The following is a 27703-nucleotide window of genomic DNA, read 5'->3' as shown; positions in this document are numbered from 1 at the left end:
TCAGAATTCTGAATCTACTACTCTAGCTCTCCCAGAACCTATGCAGATTGGTAACACTCGTCTCTCAGAAAATGAAAGACAATATAGGAGAAGGGAGGTTCTGTGTATGTATTGTGGAGTAGGAGGTCACCTACACCTAAATTGCCCTAACCGTCCGGGAAACGCTCGCACCTAAGTTTCTCAAGAGGACAGGCCTTGGGTGTTTCTATTTTGTCCTCTACATATGATTACAAGGATCATAGGCTACTGTTACCTGTTTCTTTAACTTGGGAAAAGGGAGTACTTAATGCTTTGGCATTAATAGATTCCGGAGCAGCTGAAAGCTTTATTGACCAAGCCTTTGTCAAGAACCACTCTATCCCATCTCAGCTAAGGGAGACACCTGTTATTTCTCGTGAGACTATACCAGTTAAGTTGACCATTGGTATTTTACACGAGGAGGATATTTCTCTCATGCTTATCTCATCTCCTTCAGTTCCTATTATTGATTGGGAACAAGGTGAGATAGTCTCCTGGGGTCAGGGTTGCCAGAAAGGTTGTGTACAGAAAATCTCACCGGTTTGCGTAGTGGACACACCTAGTAACTCTAACCAGCCCACAGATTTACGTATACCATCTCAGTACCTGGATTTAAAGGCAGTCTTTGATAAAAGGAGGGCTGATACTTTACCCCCACACAGGTCCTTTGACTGTAAGATTAGACTCCTACCTGGTACTATGCCTCCGAGGGGTAATGTATATCCTCTATCCACTAAGGAGAACGTAGTCTTAGAGGAATACATACAGGAGAATCTAGACAAAGGATTTATTAGGAGATCCTCTTCTCCAGCCGGGGCCGGTTTCTTTTTTGTAGATAAGAAAGACGGCACACTACGGCCTTGCATTGATTATCGGGGCTTGAATAAGATAACGATCAGAAATGCTTATCCTATTCCCCTGATTACTGAGCTATTTGATCGCCTGAAAGGCTCCAAGATTTTTACCAAGTTAGATCTGAGGGGAGCTTATAACTTGGTGAGAATTCAGCAAGGTGATGAATGGAAAACGGCTTTCAATACCCGGTATGGCCACTATGAGTATACGGTAATGCCCTTCGGGCTTTGCAATGCTCCTGCTGTATTCCAGGACTTAATTAATGAGGTTCTTAGGGAATTTCAACATGAATGTGTTATAGTTTATTTGGATGATATACTAATACACTCTAGAGAGCCTGAGATTCACCACAAACAAGTCAGAAGGGTATTGCATAAGCTTCTACAACATGGTTTGTACTGCAAATTGGAGAAGTGTAGCTTTGACCAATCTCAGATAAACTTTCTTGGTTACGTTATTTCTGGAGAGGGGTTTAAGATGGACCCGGTTAAACTCCAATCAATCTTAGATTGGCCATTGCCCAAGGGACTCAAGGCCATTCAGAGGTTTATCAGATTCTCAAATTACTATAGGCGCTTCATTAAGGGGTACTCGTCTATTATTGCTCCTATTACCAACATGACTAGACAGGGTGCTGATACCAAGACCTGGTCTCCTGAGGCGCTTGTTGCTTTCAGTACTCTCAAGGAACAGTTTGCCTCAGCACCGATATTAGTTCATCCTGACACCTCTTTGCCGTTTTTACTCGAGGTAGACGCCTCAGAGACAGGTGTAGGCGCTATCCTGTCCCAAAGGCTAGGTTTGAATAAACCGCTGCACCCATGTGGTTTTTTTTCCAAGAAATTGTCTGGGCCTGAGAGCAGATATGATATTGGTGACAGGGAACTATTAGCGGTCATTATGGCTTTAAAGGAGTGGAGACATTTGTTGGAAGGGACTTTACACCCGGTTACTATTTTGACGGATCACAAGAATTTGTCATATATAGGGGAAGCCAAACGCTTGTCCGCCAGGCAGGCTCGTTGGTCTTTGTTCCTTACTCATTTCAACTACGTGCTCACTTATAGACCTGGTTCTAAGTACTCTAAGGCTGATGCATTGTCCCGCCAACATGAACCTTCTACTATGTCTGATATGTTTTTTTCTTCTATAGTTCCCAAGTGTAATATTATTGCCAGCACTAGCATCAAGATTCACTCTCCGTTGCTGGCTGAGATCAAGAAATTACAGCATCTGGCACCCGGACTTATTCCTGGGGATCGGTACTTCGTTCCTCCTAAACTCCAACTGGAACTAATGCAGTGTTTTCATAACAGTAAATTTGCCGGACACCCTGGCATACGCAAGTCATGTTCTCTGATTTCTAAAGATTTCTGGTGGCCTTCGTTACGTAAGGATGTAAAGGACTTCGTCGGGCATGTGATGTCTGTATGAGGACTAAACAACCTCATACGCTTCCATGTGGGCTTTTGCACCCCCTAGAAATTCCCGAGAAACCATGGTCTTGTTTGGCTATGGACTTCATTGTTGATTTGCTTGTTTCTAAGAAACATACTGTTATCCTCACAGTAATTGACAGGTTTACCAAAATGGCTCATTTTGTACCTCTGCCTAAATTGCCCTCTTCTCCCGAATTGGCTGAGATTTTCGCGAGGGAGATTTTTAGTTTACATGGTATTCCTTCTGAAATTGTTTCTGATAGAGGGTCCCAATTTGTTTCCCGGTTTTGGAGGTCCTTCTGTTCTCAACTTGGCATCAAATTAAATTTTTCCTCTGCCTATCATCCCCAGTCCAACGGAGCTGCTGAACGCACCAACCAAAAGGTTGAACAGTTTTTGCGTTGTTTTGTTTCTGAACACCAGGACGACTGGGTCGGTCTGATTCCTTGGGCGGAGTTTGCGCACAACAACCTTGTTTGCGATTCTACTCGTTCTAGCCCCTTTTTCATGAATTATGGCTTCCATCCTTCCGTTCTTCCGTCGGTCTCCCCCTCCCAAGGGATACCGTCGGTTGATGTTCATGTTGCCAATCTGAGAAAGTTGTGGGATCAGACTCGACGAATTCTTCTTCATAATTCCACGGTGTCCAAACAACACGCTGACAAACGCAGACGGGTGGCTCCAGTGTTCTCCCCGGGTGATAGGGTATGGCTGAGTACCAGAAACATCCGCTTGAAGGTTCCTTCCATGAAATTTGCTCCTCGTTACATAGGCCCTTACAGGGTTCTGTCTCGTATAAATCCGGTTGCGTATCGTCTGGCTCTTCCACCTGCCCTGCGCATCCCGAACTCCTTTCATGTTTCCTTATTGAAACCTTTGGTGTGTAACAGATTTTCCTCCGCTGTGTCCTCCCCTCGTCCTGTCCAGGTTGAGGGTCAGGAGATCAAGTCCATTCTTGATTCTCGAATTTCTCGGGGGAGGGTGCAATATCTTGTTGACTGGAAAGGTTATGGTCCTGAGGAAAGGTCTTGGGTGGTCCAGGAAGATGTGCATGCTCCTCGCCTCCTCAGGGCTTTTCATGCTCGTTTTCCGTCTCGCCCCGGTTCCTTCCGCCCGGTGGGCGTTTCTGAGAGGGGGGGTACTGTCAGGGTACCTGAAGTTTCTACCTCGGAGGAGGTTAGACTTCCCAACGGCCGTCCTCTCAGGGGGGCTGATTCACCCAATCCTCACAGCTCTCATAGCCGTTCACACGCCGGCCGCGATAGCCCCGCTTCCTTTTATGACACGGCGCTCAGGAGCCGACGTCATGACGGCAATCACATCCCGACCTGTCAATCTAGTTCTGAACAACGAATCAGGGCTTGGCAAGGGCGGAGTCATCAATTAAAGAACCAAGGTATAAAAGAGGGATGTGTGTAATGGTTCATTGCCCTGTCGTGGTTCTAACTTGTCTGGTTCCTCAGTGCTCTTATTACTATTGTCTTTTTGGTTTTGACTCAGCTTGTACTTTCGTTCCTGTTTATCTCTCGTGTCCTTTGACCTCGGCTCGTCTCTCACTTACCTGTTCTCTCGTTCCCTCGACCTCGGCTTGTCTCTGACCATTCTTTGCTTTCTCCTTACTTTAGTCTGGCCATTCTAAGGTCCGGTATACGTACCTATCTCCTGTTTGTATTCTGCGTGTTGGATCCCTGTCCCGATCCTGACACATACTTCAAGAGTTTCTTAAGTCAGATTTCTTTAGACAGTTTAATTATAATGAACTTTGCAATCATTATAATACATTTTTCAATAAGGGGGCTGATACAAATCCACCTTAACCAGTCTGCAATTCATAATATGGATAAATCTGCCGGCTGCAGAAATGGTGGGCATTAGCGATACACACTCATAGACATGAGGTATTTTCATAAGATACATACCATTAGATCCATGGTCCTTCCATTTATCTATTACTGTAACTCCTACTTTGAGAAAGAATAAGGTGCAGGTGCAGCATCGGGAATAAAAGTTTCAGTTTGTCCTTCTTAGTTTATGCTATATAGTATTATCTAAAAAGACAGTATTTTACAATACCTCCTGCTAGGAGACACAATTATTCAAACGCATGAATGTGTACCACTTAGAGTGATTTATGTATGTTTATATTTTATTTATTGTGCTTGCTACGGAAGGAAGGAAGGAAGGAAGGAAGGAAGGAGAGGGAGAGAGAGAGGGGGAAAGGGTAAAAGAAAATAAATGAAAAAAAAATCTATTTTTTGTGTTTGTAGATTGTGGTTGTTAAAATGTTCAATGATAATTTTTATTTAAGTTTTTTTTAAATGGTAAATTGGAAAACAAGATTATTATATATTGGTGAGAAGTTCATAAATATGATACTTTTTCTTTCTTTCTCCAGTATGCAACCTGGCTTATCCTGTGGGTTTCTTGGAATGTGTTTATCATCTGCTTCTATCTTGAGGCTGGTGACCTTTCAAAGGTAAGAGACCTTCTTCTGATTTCCACACAAAAATATGCAACATGTAAAGGTAATTCAAAAACCAGGCAGATTTCAGCATTTTGCAGATACTGATGTAGTCCAAAAGGCAGTATAGTCACCAAAAACGAGGTCTCTCATTCCGTGAACAGGCAGATATATCGAAGAAATAAAACTATATAGTGCAGTATATTTAATAAAAACATATGAATAAAACTGATAGCAGATATGCACTCACATGTCCCGGAGCCTTGGAAGCGGCTCTGCAGATTTAGCATTAAGAGGTATAATTCCCACTCTTGTATATCAGTGGTTCGTGTTTTCTCTCCGAATATATAAATAGGGGAAAAACAAAAACAAAATAGTGTACACCGTATGGAGTGCAAGTTAAAATATAAAGGTTAAAATGTATACTCACATTTAGTAGAGGAAATAAGAATTGCTTTATCAAACAGGTGTAAGTGGATTTATCCCCACCAAGGATATAGGTGTTTACAAGTTTAACAGCAAGCAGGTCCAATAAAAAAGTATTTTTATTGATAAAATGAAATATAAAAGGAAGTAAAACAGCTGTATAAAACAATTTCAAAATACACTTAACATGTTTCACCAGTTCTAGGGCTTTATCTAAAGTGTTTACCAGGTGCTCAAGTTGGAGCTACAGCTTAGCTCCTAAATAGTGTGTATGCTTAATTCTCTATATTATATATTGGAACTGTTACGTACTTCACCATTATTGTTCCATTTCCCCCTTGTTTTTATTAAATACTTCAAGGATACACTGGGCACTACACCTTCCCCTGTTTTTTATATGCATGTAAAGGTAGGTGCTACATAAGAAGCTATGTTGTAAATTCAAGATTAATTAACAGTCATTTCAAAAGTTTTCATAACTTTAAATATTGAACAAAACATTGGAAGCAAGGTTGTAGTCCTGGCTGGAAATTAAAAATGAACTTTTATTGGAATATAACGATAAAAATATATAGTGGAATCCACAATCTAAAATTCTTAACTTAATTGCCTCAGAAGGTACTGAAACCTAAGGTGAATGAGCTCGCTCATTCATAGATTAAACGTAGAGAACGAACGGAGAAAGGATATCTCCTAAAGGGCTGCCAAAAAATATATACAAGTGCTCACTAAACCACTAAAAGTTAAAGTGAAAAAGAGTAAAGATATACTCCTAAATAAGGTACATACAGAAGATTTCCCAAATCTCAGTTACCAATCTGAACATGGAGATGTTCAGTAAAAGAATCAAATACACTGAAATGTGTATAGAGTCACTGTATGTCAAGACTTACACTAGGGGTTAAATAATGCTGTCACTTGAAAAGCACCGAGACCAATCTTATAGCAGTCTGCCTAGTTTGATGTGTCTCTATAGGAAGTAACCATAGTAGGACAACCTTATATATTTACACAGACACACATTGTACAAACACAAAAACACACATTTGCACACTGTATTAACCCTATGCAACTATGCAATCTACACAGTAATAGTTACTCAGTTTGGAGTTTCAGTAGTTGCCCATTTTTGTTTTAACCTGTGTAAGTAGAGGGCACTTCTGCAATCAGTACAGCACCACAAGGTTAAACTAACATCACAGTACCTGCAAGGCTCGCTAAAGAGTCTGATCTTCTAGGATCTATAGTTGTTCATTAATTTTGCAGGAACACACCTGATACACTGGGTTGCAGGTAAACATTCAATATGCTTAGTATGAAGGTGACCTTTCTGAGTGATGTCTTCTAACAGGAAATCATTGGTATATCTGTGTTTTCTGCCAGTGATTCCAAAGCCATTTAAGAGCATTAGCAGTCCCTGGATGTCAACATTAATTAAATCTCATGGAAGACAGTGAAATGTCATTATTAACTCCCCAATGCCAACTGGTGGTAGACTTAATTTCTACATGAAATGAAAGAAATACAGAATGTATATTGGGAATTAGCTGTAACTAAAATATCCTAGTTTTCTTAGTTACTCCCATTTTATACAAACATAAAGATGGAAACCACGTCTTCACTGCTATCCCATTTCTTCTCAAACTGGAAACTTCCCACTCAGTGTGCATGCATGTGTCCATTTGTAATTAATACACTTTGTACTTTCAACTTTGGCAGAATAACAGACTGTCACTGCCTCTAAATACTCCTTACTGTCTATAAATATATTTTTTATTATGTACAGTTCTTTGTAAAACGTCCTATCCTTATTTATGATTTCAAGTTCTGATTGTAGAATTATATGCTCTAGACTAGTAGCATTTTAACCACTTGTTGACATTTGGCGATAATTAAATGTTAAATAATGCTTCACCTAAAAAAAATTTTGTGCTATGGACCAACAATAGCAAATCAGTATCATGGTGAAGTGCATATTATTATTTAGGACATATTATAAAATGTTTGGCATACACTAATATTAAAAAAATAAAACAAATAAAACACATTCTTTAAAGATTATGTAAAAATATCCGTGGAATGCCCCCTGGAATATATCCAAAAAAATATCCGTGGAATATGCTGATGGATTTTGTGGTACAGATAGACATATATAAAGTACGCCATTGGCAAAAACATACAAGGCTCAATGTGTCACACACAATTATACTGAAAAATTATTGCATTTTTACATCCTTAGAATGTGACTGGATGGATAAATTATTGTTGACCTGTTGATCCACAGGTTTAACCCCTTAAGGACCAAACTTCTGGAATAAAAGGGAATCATGACATGTCACACATGTCATGTGTCCTTAAGGGGTTAAACAAATTATTAGTATTTGATTACATTCTTGAGAAAGAGGAATTACTAATTTTCTTGTCATTTAAAAAATTATTTGGTGATAGTTTTTCATATTTTCATGACTGTTAAAGAACTGTTAAATATACAATATGTAATATGTTTTGCTAGTTAGAACCCCAAACTTTACCCTCACCTTTTTGATTATATTTTGTCTCTTGTCCTTCTTAAAGTGAAACAATATTATATAACCAGATAAAAACAGCAGCACTTTACTATCACAATGGCAACATGTCAATCACATCTTTTACGTTGTTACATTTTTTGAGAGTTTTTATTACGGTGATCAATTCCTTTTGAGCAAGGTTTTGTTTAAAAAAGTTTATTTTCACCTATCTCAGATAAAACAAGCCTTTAAAGGCTATTTTTCTACATTGTCATCTTTTGGCATATTCCTTATTAACCAGCCTTTCAAATTTTGCATTCAGGATGTTCATCTTCTGTAAACTCAGCTGAGAATAAATATGACACAACCTATAATGACACTCATAAGTATTTCCTCTTGTTACAAAATGACATGTCGAGGCTGAAAAATATTACATTAAATTGGTTGAAAATGGAGAATAAAACATACCCTTCAGGCAAGTAATGAATTAAAGTGTAGCTTTATCATGAAGCCACCACAGGAGGTACATTTACAGCATTTCTTTGTATTGGTGAAATTGAAACCTATTAGTATTACTTCAAAGAAGCATAAATTAAGGTTGATATCGCATTTTTCTTGTAAATGTGTTGCGCTCCATAGTTCTGTATATCTGCTGTCGCCCAAGGGATTGTTTTTTTTTTATTATAAAATTGCATTACATGTTTGGTGCAATGTGTATAGTTGCAGTTAGTTATGCTGGATATTTTTACTCACTATTCTTTAGTTAAAAAATCTATGTACATGTTTTTATTAATTGGTTTCGTGCCAGTAGCCAATACTTTCTTCATCGTTCGTTCCAAACTTCAAGGTTTCCTTTTATACTTTAACCCCTTAAGGACACAACTTCAGAAATAAAAGGGAATCATGACGGAATATATTAAGGGGTTAAATTACTGCTAATTACTTTACATGATAAAAACAATGAGATTTCTGGAAGTTGTAGTTTAGCTGTTGGTATTCTACATGGGCAGTGATATATACATCCTACTGATGGCTGGTTGCTCAAGCCAATATGAATTTTTTAACCATTAAATAAAAACCAGATGTGTCCTTGCAAGGGACAGACTTAAAGGACCACTCCACACCCCAAAAGCATTTACGCTTGCTGAAGTACTTTATGGGTGAGAGGTATCATAGTTGGACCCCAGTTTGTGAAAGTACTGTCCAGCTCAGCTCCAGACCTGATGTGCGTGTGCATGCACATAGGCACCAAGTCAGAGGCTTCTCAATGAGAAGTCTCTTCCAGGAAAAAAGGGGAGGGCTTGCTACGGCTGTAGTTTATATGAACTGCAGCCTTTGCAAGCTCTTTTAAGATATATCCCCAATGAAAAATGCGTGCTTGTTTCTGAGAAATGTACAGAAAAGCCTTTTTGCCCACTTGCCAGCCATGCTATGAAAATGGTACAGATTGCAATTTGCACCTTACTACTGGCTATCACACAAACAGTCATTAGGGGCTCTGGACTAAAATAGATATCGTTATAGAATCTAATCAACATCCAGCAAAGATTAAGGTGATGTCAGACACTCTCTATATCAATTATTGCTCTATGAGAATCATTGGATTTGCAGATTATAGAGATTACCATGTATGTGCCAACATTGCTCCTTCATGAAAAGTATCTGATTGGACAGAAGTTATCATGACTGATAACTTCACAGTATAGGATCATCAGGCTGCAGTAATAATGATTTATTTATTTACTTATGATGAGGGTGTTCCTTTAGGAAAACCTGTAATGATTGCATAGAAGATGAGAACTATATACATTTGCATAAAAAAACAAGCCTGACATATATTTTGCAAATGTAAACAACACAGGATAACTCGTGTCATATGTTGAGCTTATTTTGTGGATTTTTTTAATTACCCAATTCTGCTAAATTTAGCAGTATTATGCATTTCACATATAGTATACACTATGGCTTGTAATAATATTGTTTATGTATTTCTCAAACACATTACATTGTGATTGTGGATTTTTGTTCATTCATGCAGTTTCTATTTTTCCCTTGCTTGGGAAGAATATGCATATGATGCTTGTTATTTTGTATTTATATATATTATTTTGATACTGCTGTATTATGTTGCGGTTTGTATTATGATCTTTATTGCAAAATAAAAAAAATAGAACATTTAAAAAATATTTAAATTTGTGTCCAGCCACAGCAGTAGCTCATACTCGTTGGGTTCTATGCTCCTTTCGCCTTTACCCTCCCCCCTTCCCTCCCCGATTATATTTGATATTAGCTGAGATCTTGCACTGCCTGGTACATCTGCTGTAAATAGGATTAAAAACATATATAATTAACCTAGCCTAACATTTATAATTTTTCCTTAACCTAAATAAATTGGATATTGTAAGAATAAAAAAATAGAACAAAGGAGGAACATTATGGATAGATGAATTACATAAAAAATGTCATGAATAAATAATTTGATTTACTTTTTGAATAGAATCCCCATTCAAACACAAGATACTAATCTTAATGAAAATTAAGTTGCTCTTATTTTTCTTATATTATGAAGATAATCTAGACTGAAGAAATGTCAAAATGACCACAATACAATTATTCCTAATAACTATGAGACTGTGATTTTGTAATACATTATAATATAAGAACAGTTATTATTTGAACATTTTGCCTCAACAAAAATGGATTTAAGTGTTCTTTAAAATATATTAATATTGAAAAGAAAAAGCATCAAATAGATTTCTTTTGTTTATAGGCAAAAAAGAAACACAGAAACCCAACTTTATAGTCTATAGTTTATTAGAAATCCCCTTAATAATTATTAGTAATATTCATAAAGTGCAAAGTAAAGTGACATAAAAGTTAAGGGTAGGGTAGATATGTAAGTTGCAAGAATAGTTTATAGTGAGGCTTTTTTGGGGGGGGGGGACGGAGGGATTGCACAGTTGCAGGAGAGTAAGCAAGGTGCGGGGAGGGAAAACTATTAACAGTTAAATTGATATGCGTTCCTGAAGAGGTACGTTTTCAATGATTTGTTGAAGGAATGGAGACTGGGTGAAAATCTAACGGAGCAGGGAAGGGAGTTCCATAGGGACTGTGCAGCCCTAGAGATGTCTTGATGGTGAGCACTAAAGGTGAGAGTATGAACAGAGGATAGAGGCAGGTATTTGGCAGAGAAAAAGGACCTAGATAGGACATGCTTGAGTAATAGGGAGGATAGGTAGGGGGGAGCAGCAGCATGTAGAGATTTGTAAGTATCTATAAGTAGACACCGGGTCCAGTTAGGGTTACCCCCTGTATTCTAGTCCTAGCAGTGTTGGTAGGCATTGGCTCTATGCTATGCTGAGGTAACAGGGACTCAGTTCAGGTAGTACTCAGTAGTCAGTATGGAGCTATAGACAGAGTGGTTTCCAGATTATCTATGGCTGTGTAGTGTATAGATGGAGTACTTTGTTGTTTGCTCACTTGGACTAGGGTATATACCTTTTTTGTAGTATCCCTGAAAGTTACCTGCAGCTTTGCTTTAGGCATCTATGCCTACCCTACTTTAGTGCCTATTAGGTAGGAGACTACGTTTTTTTAGCTTCATTAATAAATACTTTCTTTTTAATCATTAAGCATTCCCATAGGGTTGTACAACTTTTTCCTGACCTAATGCCCTTTTGGGCATTTGTGTTGTTGAATTAGTACTTTTTTTTGTGTGTTTGAGATTTGTAAGTAATTACCAGAATTTTAATTTTAGAGGTTTATTAACTAAGAATAACCAGACAGAAAAAATCATAACATTAGCTTACATCTTATCTATTTTAGTTTAAATATTGCAATTTGACTTGATTTATAACACATGATTAATTAATACATAAACTCCAAATATAAAAGCCAATTATTGCTAATGTCTTAATTATATTATCAGCAAGATAATCATTACCAAAGCCACTTCCAAAATAGAAATAGTAATTGATTCACTAAGATAGTCTGTTAATTGAAACAATACATATTTACCACTCTCTTTTCACTCTTGTTTTCATATACCTGTTTAGGACTTATGTATCCTTTTTTTATTATTTTTTTTAAAAATAGTGTTTCCCACATTTGTGTTTTATTTTAAATTTTTTTTAAATGCGTATATTATGTTTATATATATTCCAGAAGAGCTTTGTTTGATTTGTTAAGGAATGCTACCAGCCAGGGGTGTGTACCTGGAGCATTTGGCACCCAGGGTGGATCCTATATTTGGCAGTGTGTGTGTTTGTATACATTGTGTGTTTGTGTGTTATATGCAGTGTGTGTTTGTGTAGTATATGCAGTGTGTATTTGTGCATTGTATGTAATGTGCGTTTTTGAAGTGTGTGCAGTGTGTGCAGTGTGTGTACAGTGTATGCAGTGTGTGTACAGTGTATGCAGTGTGTGTGTATATTGTATGCAGTGTGTATAGTGTATTCAGTGAATGTATAGTGTATTCAGTGTGTATATTGTATGCAGTAAGTGTGTGTGTGTATAGTGAGCAGTTTGTATTGTTTGTGTGTCCGCCTCCCCCTCTCTAACTCTTACCTGTGTCCAGGGAGGGGAGACACACTACATTCCCTTGTGGTCTGGTGGCACAGCATGCATTGCGTGCAGAGCGGAGCATTGCAATAGCAACCCACGGCAACTCTCTTGCGGATCGCGAGAACAGAGGAACTGCTGCTGCTGGATGTGAAGCCAACGTGGAAGTGCCCCAGTCCCTTTACATGCAAAATGCCCCCCTAGTGAGTGGCACCCGGGGTGGACCTGCACCCTCCGACCCCCTATAGGTATCCCCTGTGGTGCCAACTTAAATAAAAAAAATGGCACCCAGAATGTAAAATAGCACCTAATGTATGAACTATAATGTGTGTATATTTATCTGCCTACATATACATACACATATATACATATACTGTACACTGTACTGTAATATTTTTATGGACAATTATATTTTCTTCTTATTTCTCTTCTGTAGTCTAGCTGAACGAAATTTGCCTTACGATTTTATTAGATACATATAAAAAGTGCTAAAATGCTTAAAAGATGATGCAATTAGAAAGTGTTTTCACATTTAGTTAAATATTTTCGTTTTGACTGATTCCTTTGCAGTAATTCTTTACTGGTGTTATGTATTATTTTTATAGAAATAAATAGCTTGTATTGGTGTTTTGGTTGCATCAACTTGTTTTCCTTCAGAAAAATCTTCAATAACAGCAGACATGCTTTAGGATCATGAATGCAAATTATAAAGCACATCTACTTAAATATCTGGTGTTAAAGGGACACTCCAGGCACCCAGACCTCTTCTGCCCATTGGAGTGGTCTGGGTGCCAACTCCCACTACTCCTAACCCTGCAAGTGTAATAATTGCAGTTTGTTATAAACTGCAATAATTACCTTGCAGGGTTAACTCCACCTCTAGTGGCTGTCTACTAGACAGCCACTAGAGGGAACTTCCTGACTCATAGCAAAGATTTTCTTTGCTAGAGCATCGCTGGACGTCCTCACGCTGTGTGAGGACCTCCAGCGTCGCTCAATTTTCCATAGGAAAGCATTAAAATTATTGGGTGGGATCAGTCTCGCCCACCAGCCGATGGAGTCAGAGGGAGGAGCGGTGCGGAGGAGGAAGCAGCGACAAGGGACATCGTCGCTGCCTTAGGTAAGTTACTGAAGGGGGTTTAACCCCTTCAGCAACTGGGGATTGGGGGGTGTGAGGGAGAGGGAACCTGCAGTGCCAGGAAAAATGATTGTTTTCCTGGCACTGGAGTTTTCCTTTAACATATTTAAAAAAAATAAAAATAAAAGCTTTGAAAAAAAAAAAAAGTAACCTAAATAACAAACAGGGCTCTATAGTGTATATATATATAAAGCACACTTGGATGCAATATTTTTAGAGAATCTTGTTTATATTATTTCAGCTTTTATTTTCAATCTACTACTTAGTTGATGTGCCCCACTTGTTTTTAGCCTAAAGCAGCACTTTTCCTGGCAATACCTCTTGAGAATTGTTATGTATTACGTGAAGACGTACAACTCATTTTAAGAGACATTGCATGTTCTGTTGAACACAATAACCACTAGCACCTTTTTATCTGCTTTCCCTACAATACATCTCCTGGTATGTTTGTGCTTTATTTAAATTCTGCCTTTTACTTTTAACTTGTTGTAATGGCCAGTAACAAAATCTATATTTACTTTAATTAAACTGTGTGTTCGTGGGGGTGATTTAAATAATTTAAATATAATTTAAATATAATCTTTAGAAAGCAAACAGACTTTGTAAATACAATCTAATCACTTTGTCATTTTGTTTGCAATGTAAATAAATGTGTGTCTGCAAGAAATAATATATTTACCATTCTTACGGTTAATGATTGTATGGGAAGAAAAGTGTCTGCTTGTTCGAATGACAAAAAAGTAAACCGGGGAACAAAATGATTTTGTTCATTATATGTAGATACAGATGGCAGCATACACCATTAAACTTTACACTTGAAAGAGTGCAAAGATAAGCAAATTTAACAGAAAAAAATGACATCAGATGGATTATTACTTTTGAGCTTATTGATACTCATGCATGCTTCACAATGATGTGAGCTGTATTAATTTGGAGATTGTTTCATGTATATTGTTTTTTTTTTTTTTTTAATTCAACTATATAGGATAAACCTTAACTTCCTTACCTCCTTTGCATTAAAACTCACAGTAATGTGAGATGTTTGAGTTTATTACAGCTCTTAAAAAAAACTCATGCAAGGCTACTCACTAAAGTGAGAATTTAAACTAAATTTCAAATTTAAAGCCAAAACAGTTCTCAGTTAGCTATGCTTTCAGTTTGGCTGCTCTGGCCTTAAATTTCAAATTAATTTTTAATTATTTTTGAATTCTCACTTAAGTAAATAAACCCAGGAGTGGTGTACATCAGTTTACCTCTGAAATCCACAATAATAAAACTCACTGTAATGTGCTGTGTCTATGAGTGCATCGCATAGCTCCACCTCAATACAAACATTTGCATACAATCAATGTTTCAGTCCAACTACCTTGACGTATTAAAGGAAGTTTGGTAATGGGACTGAAATGGTGAATGTATGCTTTTGCACAACTGTAAAATATTAAGTTATCTGGAGTGTGCAGTCAGCAACAAGACTGGGCCAATGTGTACTCATTGCATATTGCATGTTATATATGAATGAAATGTCTGTGTGTATTATGCATATATACATGTAAATCAAATGAGGACTTTAGTGTTTAGCCTCATCCCTGCATTATAAAAGGGTTAATTAACCCATTATTCACTTACTCGATTCCAGCACCGAGGTCCCTTAGTGCCGAATCCTCAGTGAGCACTTCCTGTCAGACCAGGTAGAGGATACAGAAGATCCTCTACCCACAGTCCGCTTGGCAACGCTTCATCTAGTAACTGACAGGAGGGCAAGCAATGTGCTGTGAGCTCCCCTCTTGCCAATCACTGATTTTGCCCTTCGGGTTAGTGCGCACTAAGTGGCCCCTGTGCCACCTTATGGTTGCACTGGCCCTGAAGGTAAAGTATGCCGGCCCACCAGGAAATTTCCAGGTATCCTAGTGGGCTTGTCTGGCCTGGGCACAGAATATAGTAAATAAATAAAAAATGTTGTGGGGAGCGAAGTAAAGAAAGTGAAATTTAGATTGTTGTAAATAGAATCTAAAATACAGGAACAAAGGGCATTATGAGAACTACAGCGAGACAAATATTGCAATGAAACGGGCAAGAGGAGGCATGGGAATGATGTCCCTTTAATCTTGTAAAATAGAGGCTGAGATTATACATTTGTATTCAGTAATTATCTGAATGGAAGAAGGAATAGTAGAAGTGTAAAACACATTGCTGGCAGAGCCAGCTCCCTGGGCTGTGAGGCAGAGGCATACGGAAGTATGTCCTACAGAGATCAATATGGCGATTTGGCAAAGATGAAGGAAAATATTTCCTGCAACAGTAAGAGAACATTTTTGGGCAACAAGTTGGATTTTGGCTATGCTGGTGTTACAATAACACCAGGTCCAACATGAAGAACTTTGGTCACAACTGGAAAATAGAAATGGATAGAGTGAAATTATCTTAGTGTTGGGAGTTTAAGAGGCTTAATGCTGAGAGAGAAACGAAGTAACTTGACTAGGTCAAAACAAAGTCTAGAACTAGCCATGGTCTGGAATCATGACAGGTAACAAGAATGGTCGAGCAAATCTGAGTCAAGAATAAAAAAAATAAAAAATAAAAAAATAAATCGATGAATGGCATATATCTTTAGCTTGTGACACTTGACCATTTAAGTGTGCACTTTGTCATTTTGAGATATGTTTTCATTTCTAGTTCATACTTTACATTGAGTTACTGTGTTTATGGCTTGCATGTATCACTGAATCTTCAAGCAACCTTTTAGATATTTGTGCTTATTTACAAATGAGAGAATTGTTCTGCAGAATTTAATGTTCAAGGTAGCCCTACATCAAAGCCACAAAACACTGTATGCAGCAACAGAATATCTTTGTGTGGGCAAGTCTTCTCTTCGCACAGTTTACTTCTTCATTTATTATTCTGATTTATTTTGAATTGATTTAGATACTCCTAGAAATGGCTACTTTTGCAACTCCTGTGGAGCGTCACTATCACTATATCACTACATTATAATCAATATCTGCAATGTGTGAGACAGTTCAGTGCTCTGTTCTATTTTATAAGACAGTGTCATTGTGTAGTCATCAAAACGTATTTGAGGATCTCAATCTATGTATGATGTACTTTACCAAAAGTATTTATAGCATAAGAAACTGCCAAAACTATGAAGAAGACTATTACTGGTAAAGGAAATCCTGGATGTTAAGTTTTATGAGGAGAATATATTGATCATAGACAAAAGCAGGAACTGAAATGCATCCATTACCATTCCTAAATATTCTGAGGTCGGAGGGAAGGAAAGGAAGGTTAGACATGTATGTGTGACCTTCCTTCAGGTAACTGATTAAATGTAAAATTTTTAAACACATCGTAGTATCAGAGGCAGGGAGTAATACGTTAGTAAAACCATAATACTGGCATACACCGATAACAAAGCCAACATTAAATATTACTTTTAATATATAACTTTCCATGCCAGGACACAACATGTGTTAAAGGGACATAGCAACTTTAACTCATTTAAGCTGTTATGGTGCCTGGATTCAACAGGAACCATCTCCCGTCTGTCAAACCACTATTTGTGTGTAGTGCCTGTTATAGTGGAGCCCTTAGTCCTAACAGGGACTTCCCTATGCTGGATCACCATGAGTAGAATCAGGAACAAGAAAATGCCAAGTAAATTGCCTAACTCCTCACCATCAACTGGATGACACACAGTTCTGGGAGTACAACTGACTTTATTTTGCCACATATGGCTTTTATGCATTGCGCCTAGCATATGGTTTCCAAGTCAAAAACACAAGGGTTTCTTTCCCAAGAGCCTGTGTTTGAGAGATAATTGAGCTCAAATTAGGATAGCAAAAGTATCTCTCAAATACAAAAACATACATATAATTTTAACATATCAAAAAAAATACATGAAAACAGTACAGAGACACCACAAAAATCATATTCCTGAATAGCCGCAATTGGAGTGCACAACATATCCAAAAAGCGCTGAGATCGGTTTAGTAAAACAAAAGTTACATTCAAACAAAGTTTTCACCGACCGGCTATGAGGTGATAGCCCAAAACAGTCCCAGAGAATTGGGCAGGATGGCTATCAGCTTTCAGGGGTTCCTGTGCGAACACTGTTGAAAGCTCCCGCTGGCTGCTATGGAGCGAGTCCTTCCCCTGTTCGGTAGATCATATCTCCCAAACATCGTTCGTCTAGATGGTCGGGAAGTTGAACTGGCAGCGGTATCATCTTTGCCCAGGTCTGCGGAGAGGCGAGGTCGAAAACAGTTGAAGATGCTCCACGACCAAGTACTGCTACCTGTGTTCAGGAGACAGAATGGTGGCCCCGAGGGAAAGCACTCAAGTGAAGGTGTCAAGTCGTTCATTTGTGGTTAACAGCCAAGGGAGATCAGTGTTCACTGGGGCATAACAAGGGACCACACATCAATCATTCGGGAGACGAACAAGGGGGTATGGACAACCAAACATAAGGGAAAGGAGTCTGCTACACCTGTGTCTGACAAACAAAATACCGGATGTGTATTTGTGTTGCTATTTGTGTGACAAAGCAAACGTGTATGTGTGTAAAGTGTGTATGCATGAGTGTGCACATTACATCTTCTACTACTCCTCATTAATGCTCCTTTCCATATGATAAAATACACAAAAACAAGTTGCACCAATGGATAGATATAAAGGTAAAATGAGTAAAGAAATATAAGGAGAATAAATAATATATAAAGTCCAATATTTACGGTCCAATGATCACAATCCCACCTGCTTTTAAATTCTTGATAGGTATCAGTTCTTGATTAAGGTGCTTGTCAACATATGTAAAAAGATACAAAATGAAATATAATAGTACAGACTGTTTAAGCAGGAAGATAAAACTCTCAATAATGGTAATTTGAATTATACTCCCGTTTCGAAGAGCTTAAACTAGCTCTAAGTAAAATTGCTTGCAGAGGTACAATCCCCATTGATGGATATAAAACTCTAAAGGCCAGTGTCTCAGCGTACAGATGGTTATATAAAAAACAAAGAGATACACAATAGTGCTCACTATAAGTACAATTGATTTAAAAATAAACTATGAACTTATTTTACTCACATTTGAAATCATGTTTCTATCTATCCCAGAATTCCCAGCTTTACATGCAAATGAGCACAGAGAGGCATGATATATTAGCCTTCCCCCTGCATTTCTGCAGGTATATACATACATATGTACACACATACATTCAAAAATCTATTATAGCAAAAGAAACATCAAGACAAAGGATATGGTGCCAAGTCAAAGATTACACCTGATTGGATACATTCTTAAACAGCTGACTTTTTATCACCTAATGAGAATTGTCAAAAAAATTCAAGTATAACTTCTTTCTTTCTTAGCTCCTCAAAAAAAATGCCGAAATGTTTTCATTGCGAATCAAATTTACAACCCTGAATGTTTATTGCATCAACCAACTAAGCTTCCTCCCTGAATACAATGTGGTGAAATGATTTAGAAAAGAACTTTGGGCAGGTCATTCTCTGGTTCTAAATATCTGTATTCATAAATAGTTAAAAGTATTAGTATTACCATGCATCGAGGCTCTTCCACAAATGTTAAGCTACATTTCTCATTAACGCGTTGGCTGTTCATTATGCTGCTAATATATATCATTAAAGTATACATGCAGTGCCTTTATTTCCTATTCCCAGAGATGGCCCAGATTTCGGAGTACAGGGAGAATAATCTAACAGCAGATATTTCACTTGCATGATGATAATTGGTTAGATGGAAAAATGTATCTAATTCTGTTAAATCCGCAGAGGTCTATTAATATAGATTAGATAGATTGATTAGATAGTATGACATCCACTCTTTTCATTTACTGCCTCGATTCATCTGGTAATACAGCAAAGCTATAGCTAAATTTAACACAAAAGGAACACTATAGCTCTCGGATTATAAATGTGTATTTCTATTGCTATAGTTCCCTATTTCAAGGTTTGTTTTAGGTCCCCGTATTTCCAGTAATAACCTTAAAAAAATAAACTTAGCATTATGTTTTTACTTATCTTTGATCCAGACTCCTGACTTCCTCAGAGTACATATTAATGACTATCTTTGATTGTTGATGATGACATTTAAGATGATTGTTTAACAACCATATGCAGAGCTATGTTTAGCAATTATTAGAAAACAAAACGTCAAAACTCAAACACCGTTATACTCCCTGAAATAAAAACAAGTAAGCGTGTGCACTAGAAATAGGTGTGACATAGATAAAACATTGGATAGAATGGTTGGATCCTTGACATAATAAAGAGAGTGTGCACATACACTATAGGCAGGTCAGTAGTACACCTTAACAAAATGCCCTGGGCACAAACTTATGAATGCACTGGTGAAGATTAAAGGGACACTCCAGGTACCAAAACAACTTAATCTAAATGCAGTTGTTATGGTGCCAGGAGGCCGACACTCTTATCTCAAGAAGTTAAAACATTTTCAAACAGTTTAACTCCAAAGTTGCCACCAGCTGCGATCTCCTCCCAGCGCATCATCCGGCTTCCGAATTTTTACTTTCAGGAATTAGAGTGCAGGGGTGCCGCTGATTGGCTGAGAGAAATTCGCTGATGACGTACTGGGAGGAGCTGAGGTCGCCACTGAAGGCAACTTTGGGATGAAATTTTTGTGAACAGTTTAACCCATTGAGGTAAGAGTACCCCCATGGGCTTCTTGGCACCATAACATCTTAATTTATATGAACTTGTTTTGGTGTCTTGAGTGTCCCTTTAAAGTGTACAGTCATCAAACGTTATTACAAACAAGTATGAGGGGACAGATTTGGTTGTTCAAATGGAAATTCAGAAGTTTGTTGCATGATAACTGCTCGCTAGATGGTCCTTAAAGCCTGGAGGATTATCCACCAACAGATGAAGAAATTTAAATGATAAAAAGGTTTTGCAGATAGATATACCTAAAGGTAGATCAGAGGTTTAATGTGCATCGAATATATCTTCAGACAGCATTACAACTTTAAAGGTCTAATTTGCAAAAAGGAAAAAAAAATGATTTTTCTAGGATTTATGTTGTAACTCTGCCGAATTATAAGTAGAGTAATGAAACAAGAAATGTCCAGTAAGTATAGCTTAGTAGCAAATATATAGATTCTATATTTGTAAATATCTTGCAAATAATAGAGAGCTTAAAGGATATGCTCTGGCAAACCTCACATTTCTATGTACAAATATTGATATTTTGAAGAAAAACAAACAGAAGATATGAAAGCACTGTAAAGAGGCAAAACAAAGCTGAGGTCTCAAACAAGTTCTTCCTCACATGTGCAAATACATAGAGAACTAGACCTGTTACATATATCACACTGATCCTGGTGTGAAACACTGTGAAACACTGGCAAACATCTTTTGAACTAGAGATTCAGCAACCCCTGACATTTGTTTCCACCTTCTTTGGGCCTCGTCAGTAAGGAGCAGTGGTTCCCTTCTATGCACAGTGAGCACCGTGTCCACAATTAAATTGCATTGGAATTGACATGGAGCAAGTATGTCCAAAAGGTAGACCCCCAGATGTTTTAAAATGACAGCTTCCATGATGCTTTGTATGCTTTTAGAATGCCTTAAGAATTACAGAGCATCCTGGAAGCTGTAATTTTAAAACATCTGGGGGGGTCTACCTTTTGGGCACTGCTGACAGAGTATGTGTAGTGAAAACCCATGACCTCATAGTTATTGTACACACTAAACAAATAATTGTGTTAAACTGAAATCTGAATATGGAAAACAACAAACAAGTTGGCAAAATGGCTAAATTATGGAGTTTTTCAACTTTGGATTATTTGGTTGGCATTTTCTATATGATTTTCAGTTTGTCATTGTTAATTCACTAACAAATACCTTTGTATATGTAACTCAGTATGTGCTCTTAGTTATCTACTTTGGAGAGTAAATGCCTTATGTCCATAATCACTTAATGCAATGAAAAGGTACAAAATTGCATGTTTTAGAAGGTCTGCCTACTAATTCAGACAAAGCAGTTTTTTGGGTTTTTTTTTAACTTTTTTTTGTGTAGCTCAGAATATTTCTATCCAGTATATATTCTGTGGATCCTTCATAACAGTAAAATATTGTAGCTTTTGAAGATTTCATGCAGGATTATCTTGCAAGACAATGCTTATCCTTCTTGTTATAGACTCCCTTCTGTAACTGCAACTTTTATATTTATGTGTAATAAAATGTTTTATGTTGGACATTATTTTTAAAGCTTACTCGATAATATTGGAGGCATTTCTAAGAGAATGACAAATATAAGAAGTATAATTTATTGCACAAGGTGTTCAGGACTTGATAATGAGAGGGATATTGAATTAGTGTTAGATGTTGGGTTTCAAGGAGCTAGGATGCACATACGGAGACGTTTGAATGTCTACTTCAGGTTACAGTTGACAGACTTTGTGAAAATGATACAAACATAAAAAAATATGAAAATAAAATCCCAGTATCTGATAGTTCCGCATTGACAATAGATATGGTAGGTAGGTGGTTGGAGGATCTCTCGTATAATCTGGAGCTAAAACAAGATATTCCAATTTCATAAGACCTATTTGGAACCATCACATCATCATAATTTACCTTTCACTAATTATAGCAGGAAGGAACACTCAGTAATAGGATTCTGTGAATCATTTGGTTTGTTTAACAGTAATTTCTTATTAAATGTACACACATATATACTGTATAGATGTATACTTTAATTTTATAGAAATTTATCATAAAATGGAATCATTAATTTCTCTAATTTTTAAAGTAGGATATTTTACTTTATTTAGTAGTACATGTTAAATGTTGTGTGTATTACTTTACATATGTACTTTAATGGCTGTCAGAGAACCTTAACAAGCACATAAAACCCTGAACCAAAGCTTGCACAAACACTTAGCCAGATGCGTCTGTAGACTTTGCGAGCCCCTAGGCAAAATTACCCACAGTGAAAATAAATAGGGGTCGCATTGTGTGTGTATAACAAGCTGTATTTACGTTGAAGTGCTGGCTTGCAGCGCTGGCTACAGAAAACTAGTCTCTGTATTCATTGTTCAGAGGCTTGCAGTGCTGCTGCTCCCACTGCCGCTTACCTCTGATTCTAGTTATGTCATAATTTGCAAACAAATTTAATTTGCAATTATGTTAATCTTGTGTGGGAATTGCTTGCAATGTGTTGATACAGGGCTGCTTGTGGTCTTTGTGCATTGAGTTTATAGATAATCCAAAGTGTGACAGAGTGAGGGTGATGAGTGTGACATGGTTCAAGGTGGGAATGCAACATGTGAGGGGCAGTGAGTGTCAGTGTGCATGGTGATAAACCACGGCAATGCTGAGGTGTGCTTGCCTGTCTCTACCCAGAACACTCTGTGATTCTGCCAAACCCAGCAGCACGCTGGGCAAGCCACTGGGCCACCTCCTGGTGTCATGTCTCAGCCACAGACTTAGGGCCCAATTAATCAGTCTGCCCTAAGATATGTTAGGCAGCTGTGAGGCTCCAGAGAACACAAGGCGGTCGCTTAACTCACCTAGTTAGAGAGTTGCCTCTGCACACAGCTTGCACAGAATTATCTTTATTCACACATACATTTAACAGCCACAATATTTAAACCACCTTTCTAATATAATGTAAGTCCCTCTCGTGCTGCAAAAGCAGCTCTGATGCATTGAGGCATGGATTCCACAAGACCACACCAATACATTAGCAGCAGATCTATTAGGTCCTGCAAGCTGTGAGGTGGATCCTCCATGGATCAGATTTGTTGTTTTGTTGCTTATTGTTTTTTCAGTGTGGCAGGGTACAAAATTCTACTGAGGCCACTGCCACTTGGAAACACCATTGCTACGAAGGGGTGTTTGTGGTCTGCAACAATCTCTATATCTGGCAGGTAAGACCCTCTTTGGCTTTATCCTTCTTATGGTAAGTGCTGTGCTATGCAGTCTCTTCTTCAGCGCCGGCTTTACAGAGTCTCTGTGTGCCAAAAAGACTTCCTGGTTCAAAACACTTCCGGGAGGCGGGGCTTAGCGGTCGTCTAGCGTGATGACGCGTTTCGCCGAGGGGTTCGGCTTCATCAGATCAGCTCATTATCTCACCACAGTCTCATTATAAGTCTTAAAAAAGGGGCGTATTCACCTAAATAAGTCCGAAAAACGGCTTGCTGATAGGTCAGTTCTACATGACTTAATTATTGGACACTTAACATATTTGGCTAGAGGAAGATTTACTAAAATGTTGAAATGTTGAACATAATTCCAGGTTGCAATATACACTATTGCAGCCTTATGCAACCTAATATATAGAAATGCACACCAGTGAAACATATTAAATAATAAACAAGAAAATATTTATATTTAAAATATGAATTAAACCATAATAAAATGGCTAAGATAATATATTTGAAAAATGAAGAAACATAATATATAATTGTCTAAATAATAATAATTACTAAAAATAGGCAATGCAAAAAACACTAAAACACAAAATTATAACAATAATAAGAGGAGAGATTATTTCTAGCACTGTAAAACTTCTCAAAAGTTATAAAAAAATTATAAAAAATTAAAAAGATCAAATTCTATATTTAGGATAAATACCACGATATGCTAACATGTGATATGTCACATTAATACATATTATTATTCATTTCTATTTGCAGAATAGAATCGTTATAACCATGTACTTCTTATTTAACTAAGATTTCTAAATATCGAAATCTGATCGTGATTTATCCAGTCATATATCATGCTATTAGAAAATTTTAATTAATTTAGATTTATTAAATGAAGCCAGTATATTTACCAGTTGAGTAGATATTTTCATCCGATTAGTAAGTAGTCTCAGGAACTTGTTTGGATTTCTTGCTCTGACTCTGCTTTTCTTTCTTAGCCTGCGATCCTGACTGCCTCCTTTACATACCCTTTGCTTTCTCTGCAATCCTCTGCATTTCATACCCCTCTCTTCCCTTTGTCTTAATTTTTAAAGGGAAAATTCTCTGTTCGTCACTAGGTGACAGACCAATAGAAACACTGGGGTGTGGTTACCTTCCAGATAGCAATTTAAGTATTTGGTCTATAAAGGGCAGTCTCGTCCCACTAAACATACCTATCCAGGAAAGAGTTAACTTATCCTGGTGGCTATTTTGACGTCATTTAGGTTATCTTTATGGTTATTCATAATTTAAGTTTTCTGTCAGTTCAAAAGAGCTTCTTTGGGCTTTCTTCAGACTATGTGTCTCCAATTCCTGCTGTAATTTCTAATATGACAGTTCGTAAACTTAATATCACCTTTCACTACAATGGGACTCTATACAATATCAAAAGTAAAATTTAATTATTTAATCTTCTCTGTCACAAATGTCTGGGTTTAGAATTGATTATATTCCATTAGCATTTAGCTAACAGTCTGTCCATCCCCCGTTCTCATTGCTTATCACTCGATTTGCATATACTAAGCATTCCTTTAGCTCTGGCAAAGTGGTTAGTTACAGAAAGGATAGAAATTTCGTGTCTCTTTGCTAGTTTGAAATCCAAAATGGAGTCTGCTCTGTTCAGAATGATTTAGGCAATATACACTTTAATTTCTATGATAGCACAAAATGTCTGCCGATATAAATACCCTGACAGTAATAAGAGGAGTATGAGGAGATGCACAACTAGGCATCTGACACTTTGGAGAGAAATATGATATATATATATCTCATGAGGTTTTTTAAAACATTGTGGATCTAGCAAACCTTGCAAGAGATGGCATGATAAAAGCAGAAGATCTGCAGTAAGATGAGGGACTGGAGGGAGAATGGGGCTGGAGAAAATCTAAAAAAGCAGGCAATAAAGAGTCATGAATAAAAATTGCCTTACAGCTGGGGAAATGAGCTATACTTCACAATTTACAGAGATATAGGTAAGTGGATAGATTTGGCTCTGGTAAGAACTGGGCAGTATTTATAGTTTAGATAAAATGCCCTATAATAAAAAAATCATTAAATGTGCTGTGCATACATCAACTATGTCTGCAGAGTATTGTCTTGTAATTAAGTGCCATATCTAATACAAATTGCTCAAGCTCTGAAGCAGTTAGAAGCAACGTTTTAACTTTTATTGTAATACAGAAAATGGTCACCCCGCATGTTTTGTGCTTCAGGATATGATGGCACTTTATAAATCCTAATAATAATAATAATAATAATAATAATAATAATAATAATAATAATGGTCTTTGCAGTGATATCTATTTATCTATCTATATGATGTGGTTTAAATAAATAATGACCAATTAAAAGAAAGATATACTCTGATGTTGGCAGTATTGTTAAACAACATATTCCAATTTGGTTTAAGTAGATACAGTGTAGCATCTTACAAAGGTACAATAAGTGTAATGATATACCTTTATTACAAAAACTTTAAAAGGTAAATTATTTACATTTTGCATACAATTTGTATTACATTAGTTTTAAAGATGTGAGTATACAATTATATATTACTATTTACTAAACGCTATTCTGTGTTATTCTGCTTTTACAATTTCCATTTAAACCGTTCAAGGTTTATTTGCTGTTTTTCCAAAATTCGTCAAACCATTAAGTTATTGGATGTGCTTATACGGAATATTTGCTTACAATAATGATTTTTTGCGGGTAGGAATGGATAGAGATTATTTACACATAAGCAGAGCAGCTTCATTGTTTTCATTTAAGTGAAATGTGGAAGTGGTTCCCAATCATTCCAAGTAAGAAAAGTCCTCCATAGACCTGCATGGTACAATGCAATAGTTTTAACATCTCAGAACAAATAGACATAGTTTAAATATCTGTACAGACACTAATAAAACCATATTTTCAGGCAGATAATTCCACATCCTTATTTTCACAGCGAAAACCCTTTCCTTTCCTTTGCCTTAGCCTTAATCTCCTTTTTTCCAGCCTTTTTTTTGTAACCTTGTGTCCTATGTATAGTCTAGTTTATGAATAGATTTCCAGACAATGGTTTGTATTGGCCCCAAATATATTTGTATAATACTATCACATCCCCTCTCAGATACCCTTCTTCTAAACTAAACCTAATTAAAATTGTTAACCATTCTTCATAAGTAGTGATGTCGGGAACATCAAATTTTCCATTCACGAATTTTAAAACCCACAGGGACTCTTTCTGGCCACAATAGTGATGGAAAAGTTGTTTCAAGGGGGCTAATACCTGGACTGTGGCATGCCGGAGAGGGATCCATGGCAAAACTGCCATGGAAAATTACATAGTTGATGCAGAGTCTGGTTTTAATCCATAAAGGGCATAAATCACCTAACATTCCTAAATTGTTTGGAATAACGTGCTTTAAAACATCAGGTATGATGTTGTATCGATCAGGTAGTGTAAGTGTTACACCCACTTCACAGTGACAGACCAAACTCCCCGTTTAACTCACCGCAAACAACCGCAAACAGTCCATTTGCACAACCGCAAACTCCCCATTTGCACAAGGTTGGATACCAAGCTAGCCATGTCCCGTTCCTTGTCCTCACTGATGTCATTGAAGGTCTCTTTCTCCACCCAGCCACGTACAACACCAAGAGTCCCCGAAAGGTGACAACAAGCCCCCTGTATTTTTGTTTTTTTAAATGTACACTACTGTTACACCAGATATGAGTTGCACTGGTGTGACACTGTGCCCTGGCAGGCCCTGAAACGCACAAACGCAAGCTATTGTGACACCAGATATGAGTGGTGGCACTGGGCAAGTGGGCACAGTATACGCTGTGAGCCTGACACACACGCTGGCAGGCAGGCAACTGCAATTAGATTACTCAGAAAAAAAAATGCAGACTGATGTTCTAGCCCTAAAAATGGCTTTTTGGGGTGCTGTCCTTACAGCAGAGATCAGATGAGTCCTTCAGGACTGTAGTGGACACTGAATACACTAGCCAAGCTATCGATTTCCCTATTAAATCAGAAGCAGCTACACTGTCCCTCCTCTCACTAAGAATGCAGCTTCCGGGGGGCGGGGCCTAGCTGTCATGGAGGAAAGACGCACTTCGTGTGAGCTCCCTCAATATCTCACTTTAAGCAGCTATCAACAAGCGAATTTCACCCCAGAAGGGGATGACCCAGCAATGTTGCTCCTACCTGACCGACCCGACATGCTTAATAGCGGTCAGCAACTCGACAGAGTCTTACTTAACTCCGCGTGGCAAGTGTGGCGTGGTGCTCACCGGGCGGGAGAGGCGGCCGATCTCCCAATCCTGGGATGCCCAGGAGCAGCTACTTCCCAGCAGGAGCT

At 37.6% G+C, this 27703-nt stretch overlaps 1 protein-coding gene across 3 annotated transcripts in view; it reads left to right on the top strand.

Moving 5' to 3' along the window:
- Positions 1–27703, top strand: part of NKAIN2 (sodium/potassium transporting ATPase interacting 2) — a 1209657-nt gene that overhangs the window by 534761 nt on the left and 647193 nt on the right. For all 3 annotated transcript variants that reach the window (XM_063441261.1, XM_063441259.1, XM_063441260.1), the window contains exon 3: positions 4708–4788. In XM_063441261.1, the coding sequence (XP_063297331.1) occupies positions 4708–4788 (81 nt within the window). The remainder of the gene's footprint in view (positions 1–4707; positions 4789–27703) is intronic.

This window comes from Pelobates fuscus, chromosome 2 (assembly GCF_036172605.1).
Source record: "Pelobates fuscus isolate aPelFus1 chromosome 2, aPelFus1.pri, whole genome shotgun sequence".
NCBI lineage: Eukaryota > Metazoa > Chordata > Amphibia > Anura > Pelobatidae > Pelobates > Pelobates fuscus.
Note: the sequence above shows the minus strand (reverse complement) of the source record. Positions and strands in the feature narration are given on the sequence as shown.